The 13,790-nt window shown below is 34.4% G+C and overlaps 1 protein-coding gene across 2 annotated transcripts in view; it reads left to right on the forward strand.

Annotated features, from left to right (window-relative positions):
- LOC145256304 (metabotropic glutamate receptor-like) overlaps positions 1-13,790 on the forward strand; it is a 242,264-nt gene that overhangs the window by 35,877 nt on the left and 192,597 nt on the right. For both annotated transcript variants that reach the window (XM_080115033.1, XM_080115034.1), the window contains exon 2: positions 8,804-9,861. In XM_080115033.1, the coding sequence (XP_079971159.1) occupies positions 8,804-9,861 (1,058 nt within the window). The remainder of the gene's footprint in view (positions 1-8,803; positions 9,862-13,790) is intronic.

Consider the following 13,790-nt stretch of genomic DNA (forward strand, 5'->3'; position numbering starts at 1 on the left):
CCCTAGCTACATCCTGATTGGATATAAGAAATATTGCTTTAAAATGGATGTTTATAATTTCTGTTTAAATATATCTCCTGGCTTAAATACTTAAATAATGGCTTAAACTTATAGAAAGAAATATAAAAATAACAGTCAAGTTGTCTATGTGAGGGCTCTATTGTGTAAATTTATATCAATATAATTATTTTTTGTTCTATTTTTTCCGATGTTTAAGTTAAATTCAATTTTTTACGGCATCTTTTGTTTATACAATTGTAAAGTGAAAACACAGAATTATTATATTGAATTCATTAACACAAAAATTAAAGACTTTTTTCGTAATGTTACTGAAATATTCAAATATCAAAAAAAAGAGTGAATTGCTTGTGCTTGTGTATCTCTGTTACAGCGCTATTTTAAAAATAGTATTTCTGAGTTAAATTCAATTTTTACAATGTTTGTGTTTAATAAATTGCAAGGGTAAAACGTTACAAAACACTCTCTTTCCCATATTAGCAATGCCTTTCTAAATAATAACGTTATTATTTCAGTACACTAAGCGCATAAGTACCAACATTTGTTATTGCCAACATCTACAATGCTTTATTTTGATAAAAAAAAGCAAAAATAAATTCATGTGTTTTTTTCTTATTACAAGGTATTTTTATTTACATAAAATAATAATTCTACCTATGATTATGGGTTCATTATATTCCGCAATCGTTAATTAATAAATACTAAAAGTTACATTAAAATTGGTTGATTTTCGGAATTTTGGTGAATATTTAATTTAAGGGGAAGGGTCAAAATGTTTATACACATTGTGGATCGACCATTAATTTTGCATGAACCTAAAGTTCCCTATGTTAAGAATGGATTGCTAATTAATAACGTAAATATTTCAGCACGGTTCGTATTCTGCAAAAATATGTTTTTATTATTTTATCTATATATATAAAAGCGAAAATGTGTTTGTGTGTGTGCATTTTTTCTGTATGTCCGGCAAAGTCTTTTTCCGGCTTCTTCTCAGCATTCTTACAACTTTTTTATGCTACCGAGATCATAATATCTAAGACTTACGAAACGACGTCGTAAATTTATTTCGGACACTTTTATCTTATAAGAAAATTCGCGCTGTGAATTCGTTTTTTTCTGTTGCTGCTGCTGCTGCTATGGCGTGATATTTGACCTAGAAAACCACCTTCGTATTTACCCTAACCCTAAATTCCAAAATTTATATTTTTTTTCTGTTTTCACATTAATCTAATCGATTACAAACTTAATTTTTCGATTAAAACAAAAAGTTTGAATCTTTTTTTTTTATTTATATTATGATCAGTTTTCAATTATAGCGTTCTACTGAATTGAACACCTACTTTGCGACTATCTCTCTTACGTAACCGGTGAATATCCCCGTCTAGAAAAAGGGTTCTTAAACCTCCTTACCCTCTTCTCTCTTACTTTTTGAAAAATCCTAACTATAAGAAATTATGAAAAAAAAATTTTCAAGAATTTGGTAAGAAAAATGAAATAGTCACACCAAGAATGGATGTTTTACAAAATGTTACGGAACATAATGTGTTACACGATGCACAGACAAAATTATTTTGGACATGCCATGTCTATACTGAGATATTTAGCTTTCAAAAATGACATATTAGTAATATTCTATTTTATCGTCTGAAAAATATATGACTAATTATTATTTGTATCAAATGCGATGTTAGATCTGTTGAATTGTCGGATGTTTTTACTCATAACAAGAAAAAACGTGTTTTTTTAACTTTTATACAATTATACAAATGAAACTTTCTATTTTATTTTTTGTTTGAGTTGTATATTTTTTTACTTTTTCGGCGCTAAAATAGAACATTGCTTTGATATTCATTTTCAGCTTAGTCGAACACTTGTAACAATCGTTATTGAGTTGGAAAGAATGTAAAACATTAACCTCATCTTATTTTTGGACGGCAATATTCACCGGCCACAAAGTAGGTGTTGAATTTAGTAGAACGTTATGAGGGAGAACTGATCCCAGTCGATGAAAGTTATAAAACGTTTTTTCTTTGTTTTAAACTGAAAAATAACAAAACAAAAAACAATGTGTTGGGTGTTTAATTTTCATTGAAAAAATTCTAAAAAATGTTTTATCAATTCTTTTTTATGTTTGAAAGGTTTACAAAGAATTTGCTAAAGATTGTTTTAAATTCCTCATTTGTTTTATTTTGTTTATTTTATTTATTATGTATTTAAAAACGTTTACACGACCGGGGAATTTAATAAACTATTACAACAATAATCATAAGTTATTATAAGGATGTTCGAAAAAAAGGCTACATTCAAGGAAGATAAATATATTCTTTTCCGGGGTTTCCAGATTGATCCTTTTTCGCGAATTTGACGATTTTTAAAGCAGTTTGAAGTTTTCTCAAAGCGCAACGTACGCGTTGAGGAATGAAGAAGCAGTATCTTATGCAGGTAGATGAAATGAGTCAGACGAAACTCGGATTTTGATTGAACATTGTGACAATTATGTTTATAAAAAAACATAAACATGAAAAATGCAAGCATATAACGTTTCTGAGTTTTTAGATGAAGATTGATAATTCGTATTTTTTTACGTAATTTGGATTATTGTTCTCATCTTCAGTGTTATTTTCACAACGTTTCAGTCAATGTAATCTCCGACTTTCCTCAAGTGTATCTTTTTGAATTGAGAATCCTTCTGTAGAACTTTGAAATCTGCACTCAATTTCTGACGGAGACCTTTATTTAACCCACGGGCATTGAGATCATTATATCCTATGTGGAATAAATAAAAAGTTCCGTTCGAAATTTCCCGCATATTGTAGAGATTTAGAGAAAAAAAATCCTGCGTTCGACAACAGACACCTAAAGATGGTTGGAGGTTACATCGATCAAAAATAATATTCAAGATGAGAACAGCTGTCCGAATAATCCAAATAAAACGAATGCAAACGTTATTTTTTTAATGGACACCATATTCCATTTCAAAACACTTCATTTGATAATCGGTAAAAATATATCTGAATCACTCCGGCGATTGAACGATTTTAATTTAATGAATTTGGAGAAGGGGACCACATACGCTAACGATATTATAAACGTATCACATTTATATGTGGATTCGATGTAAGTTAAGCGACACATGTATTGGGATATACAAATGGGGAGTTATGCAACGAGTTGCCTATTTACACTAAAATTTCCGCATGTTGTTAAAATCGAGGAATCAGAGATCAGGGGGTTATTCCAATGTCAATTAATTTTAGGAAATAAGCTGATAGACATTATCCCGTTATTAATAACATTGGTTAAACGGAGTGATTTTGCTGCTTCACCGATTTCTCTAGGATGACTTACGTCGAGGTGTGGCCGTTACATTTTCTCACAGATCCAGCTTTGAACATAAAAGTATCGCAAAGAAACAAAGGGAAGAAAATCGACATAAGTGTGTGTTATTTTTTTTGGGGGGGGAATCAGTTGAAAAGAAGGGAAATCATTACCGGTGTTTCCATACGAAGCCGGCGGATACATATTTTCTAAAACCATAGACAATATAGTCGCATTCTTGCTTTAATCTTTGTGGCCAATTAACTGCTTCTGAGTTTGCAGCCAGAACAAGCCGTTATGTCTGGAATTCGTTTGATTGTATCTGGTCGTCTGGAAATCTTATTAAAAATTCGAGAAATAAATGAGTCTTGAATCTTGTTTAAAAGATCTTGTCGTGCCACCGCGTGATTTAAAACAAATTCTGCCGCGTCGGCACGTTGCTAAAAGTCTTGTTCGTGTTTTTTAATCCTCTTTATTCGATCCGACTGTGATGTTACGCATGTGCCACGACTTGGTCATTTGCATATGCGTTAGTGGCTTCATTGCAGAGGGAAGCCCAGATGTATAAAGTTTTCATTTACCAAGTTTGACTATATTCAAATTCTTCATAAATTTGGGTGAAATTGAACTAAATATAACTTACATAATTATCCACGCCGACTAGCAAATATGTTTAAAAATACATAATGTTCAAGTAACTAGTTTAGACATGAATCTGTGCGTACATATATGATACAAATACAATTATATAAGCATATGAACAAAACTAGACTTATATATCGAGAAAGACAATATATATTTAACATTTCTCTCCGAGGAGTAATGTTTCAAATTCATAGCTATTGGAAATTAAACATTCTCCAATAAAGAAAGAAATTAGTGACAACGTTATATTAAACTCTACAATAGGTTTGTTTTTGCTCTGTTGTGTTTGTGGATTTTGAGGGGGGGGTATGAAGAGATTTCGTATTTTGTGTCATGGAAATTATTGATGCTACAAAAATAGAAACACACAAAAAAAGAAACATAATATCAAACAATTGACGCAAGGAAACGTAGGAAAAATCCACTAGAGGATAACGGGACAACAGCGTAGTAATCGTTGGTATGGAAATTGAATAAAATTTGCTTATTTAATTGATCCGGCCTAACAAGAACTTGTTTTCATTGGGCTTACAGACGCTTATGTTGTAGTATGCCAGAAAGCATGCCAGCGGATTCAAGTTGTACAGGCGTGCAGTTCCAACAAAGAAATTTTGTTCATGGAATATGCGTTCAGATTTAGGTAGAGATAGAAATTAGGAGAAAATGGTTGTAGCTAGATGAGTGCTTTTTGTTGACGTTTGGCAATAGATTGAAAATATTAACAGAGAAGAGATAGGCTTCTAAGGTCTCGTCTGTGGAAAAGAGATTTACACAAAAATCTACAGAATCTCAGCACTTGTTAAACGCTGGGCTGCTGTCATTTATTATCTCACTTAAAGGTTGCATGTACCATACATTATAACCGTGCAATCTCTACAGCCACCTACATTAAAAATGCTGCTGTCACACCTGACATAGTAATATGGAATAAGACAGAGAGAGGGAGGGAGAAATATCACGCTCTCATGTATGATATGAAGAGAAATTGGAATCTTAGGGAGATATTAATAATACCAGTGATTATAGGTGCTACAGTGTTTATGAAAAGGAATTTTAAAGCATATCTAACCAGTATTCCTGGTGGGCCAAGTGCAAGAGAAACCAAAACAATTGCACGTAATAGGACAATGCGGATCCTGAAAAGAGTTTTCGGTTGGATTTAAAAAAATGGGTGAATGTTTGCAGCATATAACCTATAATTGTATTAAAAAAAGATCGTGGAATCCTGATTGAGAAAGCGGCCCTCGTCTGATTTAATAGGGATCCAGCGTGAAATAGTTTCTCGTAGTGCAGGAGTGAATATTACGTCCTGTGGTATATCATGATGCTTTTCAAGGAGAGTGTAAGATAACAAGAGATATCCGTTAACCTTCGACTCAATAGAGAAAAGGTTAAGCTTTTTCTGTCGACGTTCATAGGACACAGCCGACAAACCTAGCACCATTCCACTAGCCAGTCTTTGAATCTTCTACAGATGTTAGAAATCAAGTGTTAGACATGGAGCCGAGGCTTGTAAACCCCAATCTTACAGTGGTCTGACGAAAAGGACATAAAACGGTGCGGAAGAGGAATTTCACTGTCAGTTGGTCAATCTAAAATTGCATTTCCGCCGTTAAACGTTCAAATTGAGCGAACATATCTTACTTACTGTTTTAAATAATGGCTGTTGATTGTCACGCGATTGATAGTGTTTATATTTAAGTATTATTATTTTGTAAGGCTGTCACATTTATTTAAAATATCCTCTTTAGATAAGTTGAGGGGTATCTAAAACTAGATTTTTATCCCGTAAAAACTGGTAAAAGTTATACTGCTACTTGGACGTAAATGAATAATATTTAGTATCACATAATAGAGGGAGTTGAGCAGCGAGGTGTCTATTCGTATTACATCTAAACTTCTAAATGGTTAGTACCAGAAACGAAGCTGGAAACGAGGAGGGGATTCTAACGTTTGAGGGAAGAAAATATTAGAGTAGAATATTTTCTGGCATGCAGTGATATGTATAGCAAAAATGTAAGATTTTGCTACCCTTCAGATTAGTCAAGGCTATTTATGTTGAGGAGGCACAAGGGCTACGTGTTAGTCTTTGCATATCCAGTTAAAGTGCTTGTGAAATAAGTACAAGAATGACACATTGCGACGATATCGCAGGGGTTGGAATTCGGTTGGCAGTGACCTATTAGATTGGGAACTTTTGAGGACCTCGTCAAATCGGGAAATAAAGGTGGCATATACACCAGCTCAGATGCGGTAGCAATACTGCATGTATGGCCGGATAGTTTCGTTATAGAAACAACGCTTGCTTAACTAATGGACTCTAATAAGCATCGGTGTGTGAAGTAGAAAAGAAACTACTCACACAAGTGACAGGCAAATCGGGGGAAATAAATCAAATGGGTCTTTTTAGATGGATTCTTTTTATATGTACAAGTAATTTGCATATGGTGAAAATAGCTGCGTAAAAAAGAAAAAGACAGAGTTTAGTGTTTGACAATTGAAAAAAAAATATTGAAACTGAGTTGTGGTTGCGAATTACAGTGTTAGTAGAAAGGAGATATATTGACATAAAAAATAGTTCTGTCCATTTTCCTTTCGGGATTACAGATTTATTTGTGTGAATGTTAGTGGCTTAGCTAGGAAGAGTTCCGTAAGTTGGCATCAGGATTACAGATATTTATTGACGTTAAGTACGGTGGCTAAATGAAAGAGTGACGCCCATTTTCCTTTCGGGATTTAATGTTTTTCAACGTTTTACCCATTCTGGAGGCCCTGTCGGTGGAGCATTAGAATACGCCGACTGCCCCCCTGCAGAGGGTAAAAGTCCCTCAATGGGGGTCCTGGGTATGACCTTAAACTATATCCAGTGGTGAGGCCCCAGCTTGTGGGCTTTGGGGAGTGTAGAGCCACCCTTTAATTGCCATTGCTCCCAGGTCCACTCTGACCCGGAGTGGTAGTACCTGTTAGGGTCCCAACTATTGGTTAAATAGAAACCGACGTGGAAACAACAAATATATTCTGTTAAAAAAAGTTTTCTTCAAAATCTTTGGATTCGGCATTATATAACCTGGAAAGGGTTGATATGCCATAAAACAAAAACAACCAACCAACCAACCCATTCTGGAATATGGCAAATAGGTGAACACTATTGATATATTCATACTATAATCTTTCTCCTTTAAACTAATATTGCTTTCATTTTTTCTTCAAGGTCGCGAAGCGAGCCAATTGATTGCATCTTTGTAATATGGGACTTTAGTTGAAAGAGAAATAGATTCAAATAGGTCAAAATTGAAAAAAAAACATCGAGAGGTCTATCAGTATTAATCACGGTGTTTAAGTGAAAAGGAGTTCCCTCCGTTTTCCGATTAGGATCTACATTTTAAAAATGGTCTATCTTTCTGTAATATACTTCAAAACATGTCCTCTACTATTATATAAAAGTCACTTTGTGTGTGTAAGCGTAAGAGTTCATTCCCCATAAGTTCCGAAACAGCTGAACCTATATTTTGCAAATTTCTCTCACAGCTAATTTATATTTTTGGTAGTATTTATAGTAGTTATGTGACGATTCCAATATTTTCCCGATTCCGATACAATTCCCGATTCCGTACTAAATCCCCGATACCAATACAATTATCGATTCCGTACTAAATTCCCGATTCCGATTCTTTATAAATCTCTATTTTACTATAAAATTGTTATGTTGTCTCGATTACCATAAAAACACATTATAAATGTTCATGTATTTTCTCCAACGTAAAAACACACTTGTGAATGGGCGTCTAGAGATGTTAGTCTTACTGGGAGTTTAAACCAATCAATAATTATTATTTTATTATTACTACAAGCAGTGGAAGACGTTTTTAAAAACAAAATCAAATAAAATAGATAATTTAAGGAATCGGTTTTGCATCGGAAAATAGACTCAAATTTTTCCGATTCCGATAAAACAAAAAGCTCCGATTTTTCAATTCCCGATTCTGATTCCGATTAATCGTCCCAAGCCTAGTTTAGACATATGTTTTGTACAGAAATTCATCCAAGAAGTATTAAATATATCGAAATAATCCGATCTTTAAAATAGTCTGTATTCTCATATAGATAAAAACAAAAAATTTACATCAATGTAACCTTGGCTGATGTAACGTAAAATATCCCCCCTGCAAAATTCTTCTTTTTACTTGTGCGCCCACGACGTGAACACCCTCAACAGACCCGACAGGTAACTAAATCCCACTCCCACATTGTAGAGATCCCTAGATGTAAAATATCTTTCTACTCCAGTAGTTTCTTCCCCAGAACCGCTAGACTTTGGAATTCCATTCCAGCTCCCTGCTTCCCCAACTGTACTGACGTGCAGAAGTTCAAGTGCAACATGAACCGACATCTTGCTGCCCAAATCCCTACATAGTACCACAATAGCTGTTGTCCCTGATAGTAGCCCCCTACTCCAAAGAGGCAATGTGCCTTGTTTGGGGTGAAAATGTAATAAAAAAATAAAAAAGAAAAGAAATAAGAGAATAAAGACTATTTTTAAGGTCATCAAAGCCGAATAACAGCTGACATGATTTTGCAAACAAACACAAACGGAATTTGATGAACAGCATTATCATTTTTATTTATTTTTTATTTTTTATATTTTGCGAATAAATCCACCGGAAAAAAATATTCTTCGTAATTCGTACGCAATCTGCATTAATTAAAGTATCATGTTTAAGCGTATTGTACGACCGGGAAACGCTGGGTGTTTATTTTTTTATATATATTTTTATCCTACGATTTTCATCTTTAAACTAATATTGTTTTGATATCTTTTCAGACGGATACGGCGCACAGGTCGAATTTGATGAACATGGTGATGCCCTGGGACGCTACATCATCTTTAACTACCGCTACAATAAAACAAAAAATGCCTACCAATACAAGAACGTCGGTACGTGGAGTACGAACGGCCTGGAACTGAGTGGCGAAGACATCATTTGGAGCGGTGGTATTTCGGATATTCCTGTCTCACGATGCAGCCGTCCGTGCAACTATGACGAGATAAAGTCAGTGCACGACACCTGCTGCTGGATTTGTATCAAATGTCAGGACTGGGAATACCTCTACGACGAATACTCATGCAAGGACTGTGGCCTAGGGCGCTGGCCGAACGCCACCAAGCGCAGTTGTTTTGATTTGGATCTTCAGCACATGACATGGGACAGTATCTACGCTATTGTGCCGATCTCGCTCTCCTGTCTGGGGATAATTGGCACGGTCACTGTGATTGTGACCTTTGTCCGCTACAATGACACGCCTGTCGTCATGGCATCGGGCCGCGAATTGAGCTACATGCTGCTCAGCGGCTGTCTCTTTTGTTATCTCATGTCATTCATTCTCATCGCTAAGCCGTCAATGTTCATCTGCTCACTGCAGCGAATTGGCGTCGGTTTTGGATTCGCCATTATATATTCCGCGCTGCTTACAAAAACAAACCGAATATCTCGAATATTTTACAACGCCAGGCGATCGGCCCGGCGTCCTCCGTTCATCAGTCCTAGGTCCCAGATCGCCATTGCTAGTATCTTAATTTCGATTCAGATTGTATTTACCGTGATCTGGTTGGTACTCGAACCGCCCGGTACCAGACATTACTTTCCGTATAATAAAAGAAACGAAGTAATTCTTAAATGTAAGACGCGAGATATCTCCTTCCTTGTCTCATTAATATACAATATGCTCCTCATTATCATATGTACTGTGTACGCAGTGAAAACCAGAAACATACCCGAAAACTTTAACGAATCAAAGTTCATAGGATTTTCCATGTATACTACATGCATTATCTGGCTCGCATTTGTTCCTATATATTTTGGAACGCTAAACGCATTCCAGGTGAGTACACTCCATTCATATTATCTTGCAAACACCGTGAAAAAAAACTCATTTTTTTCTCTATATATTATGTTTATTTTATTTGATGTATTTTCTCGAATTTCTGAAGAGTTTCCGATGGGTAGTTATTCTACAAAAGTCCTAAAGATGAAGACTCTTCAGTGGGTAGCTGTTCTGTACAGGTCCGATACATTGTAAATTGCAGTCAGAGAGAAAAAGAAAACTTTCTCATGTTGATACGAAAACATTTTGTGCTGAAATGCTAAAAGTATTAATTTTTATGAAGTAATTTTAGCTTCTGATTGGTTGATAACAGACCATGAATTAATTTGATTCGCCACTTCCTATTAGCAGCGTTAATAAATAGAATCTCTGAAATTTTAGATATCATACCCCGTATAAATATATTAAAAAATATTGCAACACCCCCTATTTTAATATAATGGGAATATTCATTACATTATCTGTCCAAGAATAATTAATTATATTTATATTCAAATATATGAAATTAAGTTACAGTACAGAAAATAAGAACAGAAATCGTGTAGATCTTACAATTTAAGTATGTAATATGGAAGTCATACTTTTTTTATTTATTTTTGGTCAAATGTAAAAAAAATAAGTGTGTGTAAAAAAAAGAAACTAAAGAAATTATTTTTATAAGTTGAGCATGTTAATATGAAGCTATTTATAAGTTAATTATGCAAATTTATTACAAATATAATTTGCTGATTTCTTTATGTCTTCTGATGAGAAGAATAACAATTCTTTGAAACTCCGCGGAACAAGGACTTTGTAAATTGTTTTTAGAGTATTCAGTCGAACAATAAATTTTTAGTTTACCATTGCGTATATCAGGTAAACAAAGCATCCTTTTTTTTCATTAATATATATATATATATATATATATATATATATATATAATTATCCGTAAAAAAAACAAATTTATTATGGTGAAAATAGAAAATTTTCGTTAAATTAGCAATATTGTATTTTGAACAAAATAAAGATAAAAAAAGCCAATCTTAATTTATGCGCGCCTTAAAATTTGCATGTAACAAGAATTTCTAAAAGAAAATACAAAAATGTTTTGAAAGAAGTATTTTTTTTTAATTTTTAAACATTTTATTTTATTTTATTTATTTTAATAAATGTTTAAACATTATTACACACTAGTAAAGATATTTATTACAAACTAAATGGATGCGGTTTAACGTCTTCCTTAGGCCACTTTTTTAATATACATCTGCGTTTGTAAAAAGTTATTTACAGTCAAATTTCAACACTTGTAAAAAGTTATTTTAAGTCAAATTTAAACACGTGTAAAAGTTATTTAAAGTTAAATTTCAACACATGTAAAAGTTCTTTAAAGTCAAACCCCAACAGGTTTAGAGGCAAGTTTAGTTTTGTTGCCGGTTTTGTAAATATATCGGAGATATCTTTTTATAATTTTATGTAATTTACAATAATGAATTCCTTTTTACCTCATTGAAGAGATATTTAATATCTATATGAAGAGATCTTTGGTGAATTACTGTGTTCTGCGCTAAGACAATGTTGGCTAGATAATCACAATTAATTACTACGGGAGTTTCAGCTTCATCTGGTTCTAAAATAGCTTTAAAATAGATTTTGAGTATAACGCTTCTTGTGCAAAATGTGTAAGCGCTAAAGAGAGATATAATTTGCTGTTTTTAGACGTACATCAAATAATGGTCACATATTTGATATTCTTAAACCATATCCAATGATTTAAGTGGAGGTGTTGCTTTTCTAAATACGGAATACTGTTTCCTGGTTCCTTTTAAATAATCAAATTACTTGTTTAGCTCTGCTAAAATCCTTCATTGTCGGACTTGATATTTTTTGTGATAGTTGGTTTACTGTGTAACATATGTCAGGTCTCGTAGCAATCATTAGGTTTATAAGGTTTCCTATTATCTCTCGGTATAATTTATCGCTAATTATTTCAGATTATCATTTTTGGACCTGTGTAGAGTGTTTCTTCTATTCTTACATTCTAAACTTTAATAGGACTTTATCAATGTACATCGAGTGCGCAGAGAAGAAAAAATGGGACGAATAAAATTAGAGATACGTTTCAGAATCTTCTCAAAGAACTCTTAAAATGTATCTCTTTCTTTATCAAAATCGCTCCAGACAAAGCAGAAAGCCAATTAACATAAGGAGCACGTGAGGAGATATAGCTTGACAATTGTCAACTGTTGACATCTAATTGGCTAAGGATTTCGACATCTTCGAGTTGTGTACGTACATTGATGGAAGATGCCAATGAAACGTTGTTTTAGCTGAAATCGTAAACTGTACTAGTATCGATGTCTTTTATTATATAAATTACTGCCAAGTTGGTTTGTTCCTTATCGGATTTTCAGCACATTAGCCCACTAATTAGGTCACTTTTATAGCATATTGACCGATTAATTAGGTCATTTGACACAGAGATGAGACCGTAATTTGCGCGAGAACGTCCTGTAAGAGTTGATCTGAGAATAATTACACAGAGGGTGAAACTCAATATAATCCACAAGTCCAAAGTCGGAAGTTAATCATTATTTATATTTTTATATCAAACCAAGGTCTAGGATTTTTTTGGCCTTCTTGTCTGGTATCTTGCTTTGATAGTTTGTCCTTTTCCCTTGCTTACAAACAAATGAAAATACAAACATCAAAAAACTTCAACTGCAACGTATTGCAGTTGAAGTTTTTTGATGTTTGTATTTTCATCCCATGAACTACAGTCGGCAACTTTTTGATATCAGGAATATTGCAATATCCAATAATTTTATGCCATGTCTGTAGATAGTCTGTAGCTCTAAATATATCTTAGGCTTTTGACAGGGTATAGCATGAAGGTCTTCTCAGGAAAATCAGATCATATGGTATCACTGGAAGAATACATGACATAATTAAATCCTTCTTAGATAAGAGGAAAATACAGGTTGTCCTCGACGGTCGTACATCTAAACAATATGATATAAATGCGGGAGTGCCTCAGGGGTCTATACTGGGACCTCTGTTATTCCTAATATTCATAAATGACCTCCCTGACAAAATTGTCTGTGAGATGGGTATATATGTTGACGACACCACACTCTATAACAGACACGACAGAAAAACAAATGAACACATATCTAAAGAATCGCAGAAGCACTAGAGGATGACCTCCGATCTATAGTGGAAAGGGGACATAAATGGATGGTCACATTCAATGCTGCCAAGACAAAACCCGTTTCCTTCAATAATTACAAGAAACCTTCATTACCACCAATAGCAATGGCCAATGACTCTTTATCTGAAAGTACATCCTTTAAACTCCTCGGCCTAACGCTCTCAGGAAACATGAGTTGGAACAATTACATTGAGAGTATCGCCATTCGCCCATGTATGGAGTATTGTTGTTATATTTGGGTTGGTGCATCTACTACTAATCTCTCGTTCCTAGACATGGTTCAAAAGAGAGTCGCCAATCTGATAGGTCCTGAACTGTCATCTAAACTTCAGCCCCTGTCCCATCGACGAAATGTTGCATCCTTCTACCTTTTCTACATGTACTTTAACGGTGAATGCTCTGACGAACCGCAAGCACTTGTGCCCCCACGACGTAAATACCCTCGACAAACCTGTCAAGCAGCTAAATCCCACCCCTTCACAGTAGAGATCCCTAGATGTAAGAGAACCTTCCACTCCAGTATTTTCTTCCCCGAGACAGCGAGACTTTGGAATTCCCTGCCGGGTCCCTACTTCGCCAACTGTACTGACATGCAGAAGTTCAAGTGCAACGTAAACCGACATCTTGCTGCCCAACTCCCTACACCGTACCCCTGATGCCCATGTCCACGATATTAGCCCCCTACAACAAAGTTGCAATATGCCTTGTTTGGGTTGAAAATGTAAAAAAAAAAGATCAT

The sequence above is a fragment of the Euprymna scolopes genome, chromosome 32 (genome assembly GCF_053919585.1).
Source record: "Euprymna scolopes isolate OS-2025 chromosome 32, ASM5391958v1, whole genome shotgun sequence".
Classification (NCBI taxonomy): Eukaryota; Metazoa; Mollusca; class Cephalopoda; order Sepiida; family Sepiolidae; genus Euprymna; species Euprymna scolopes.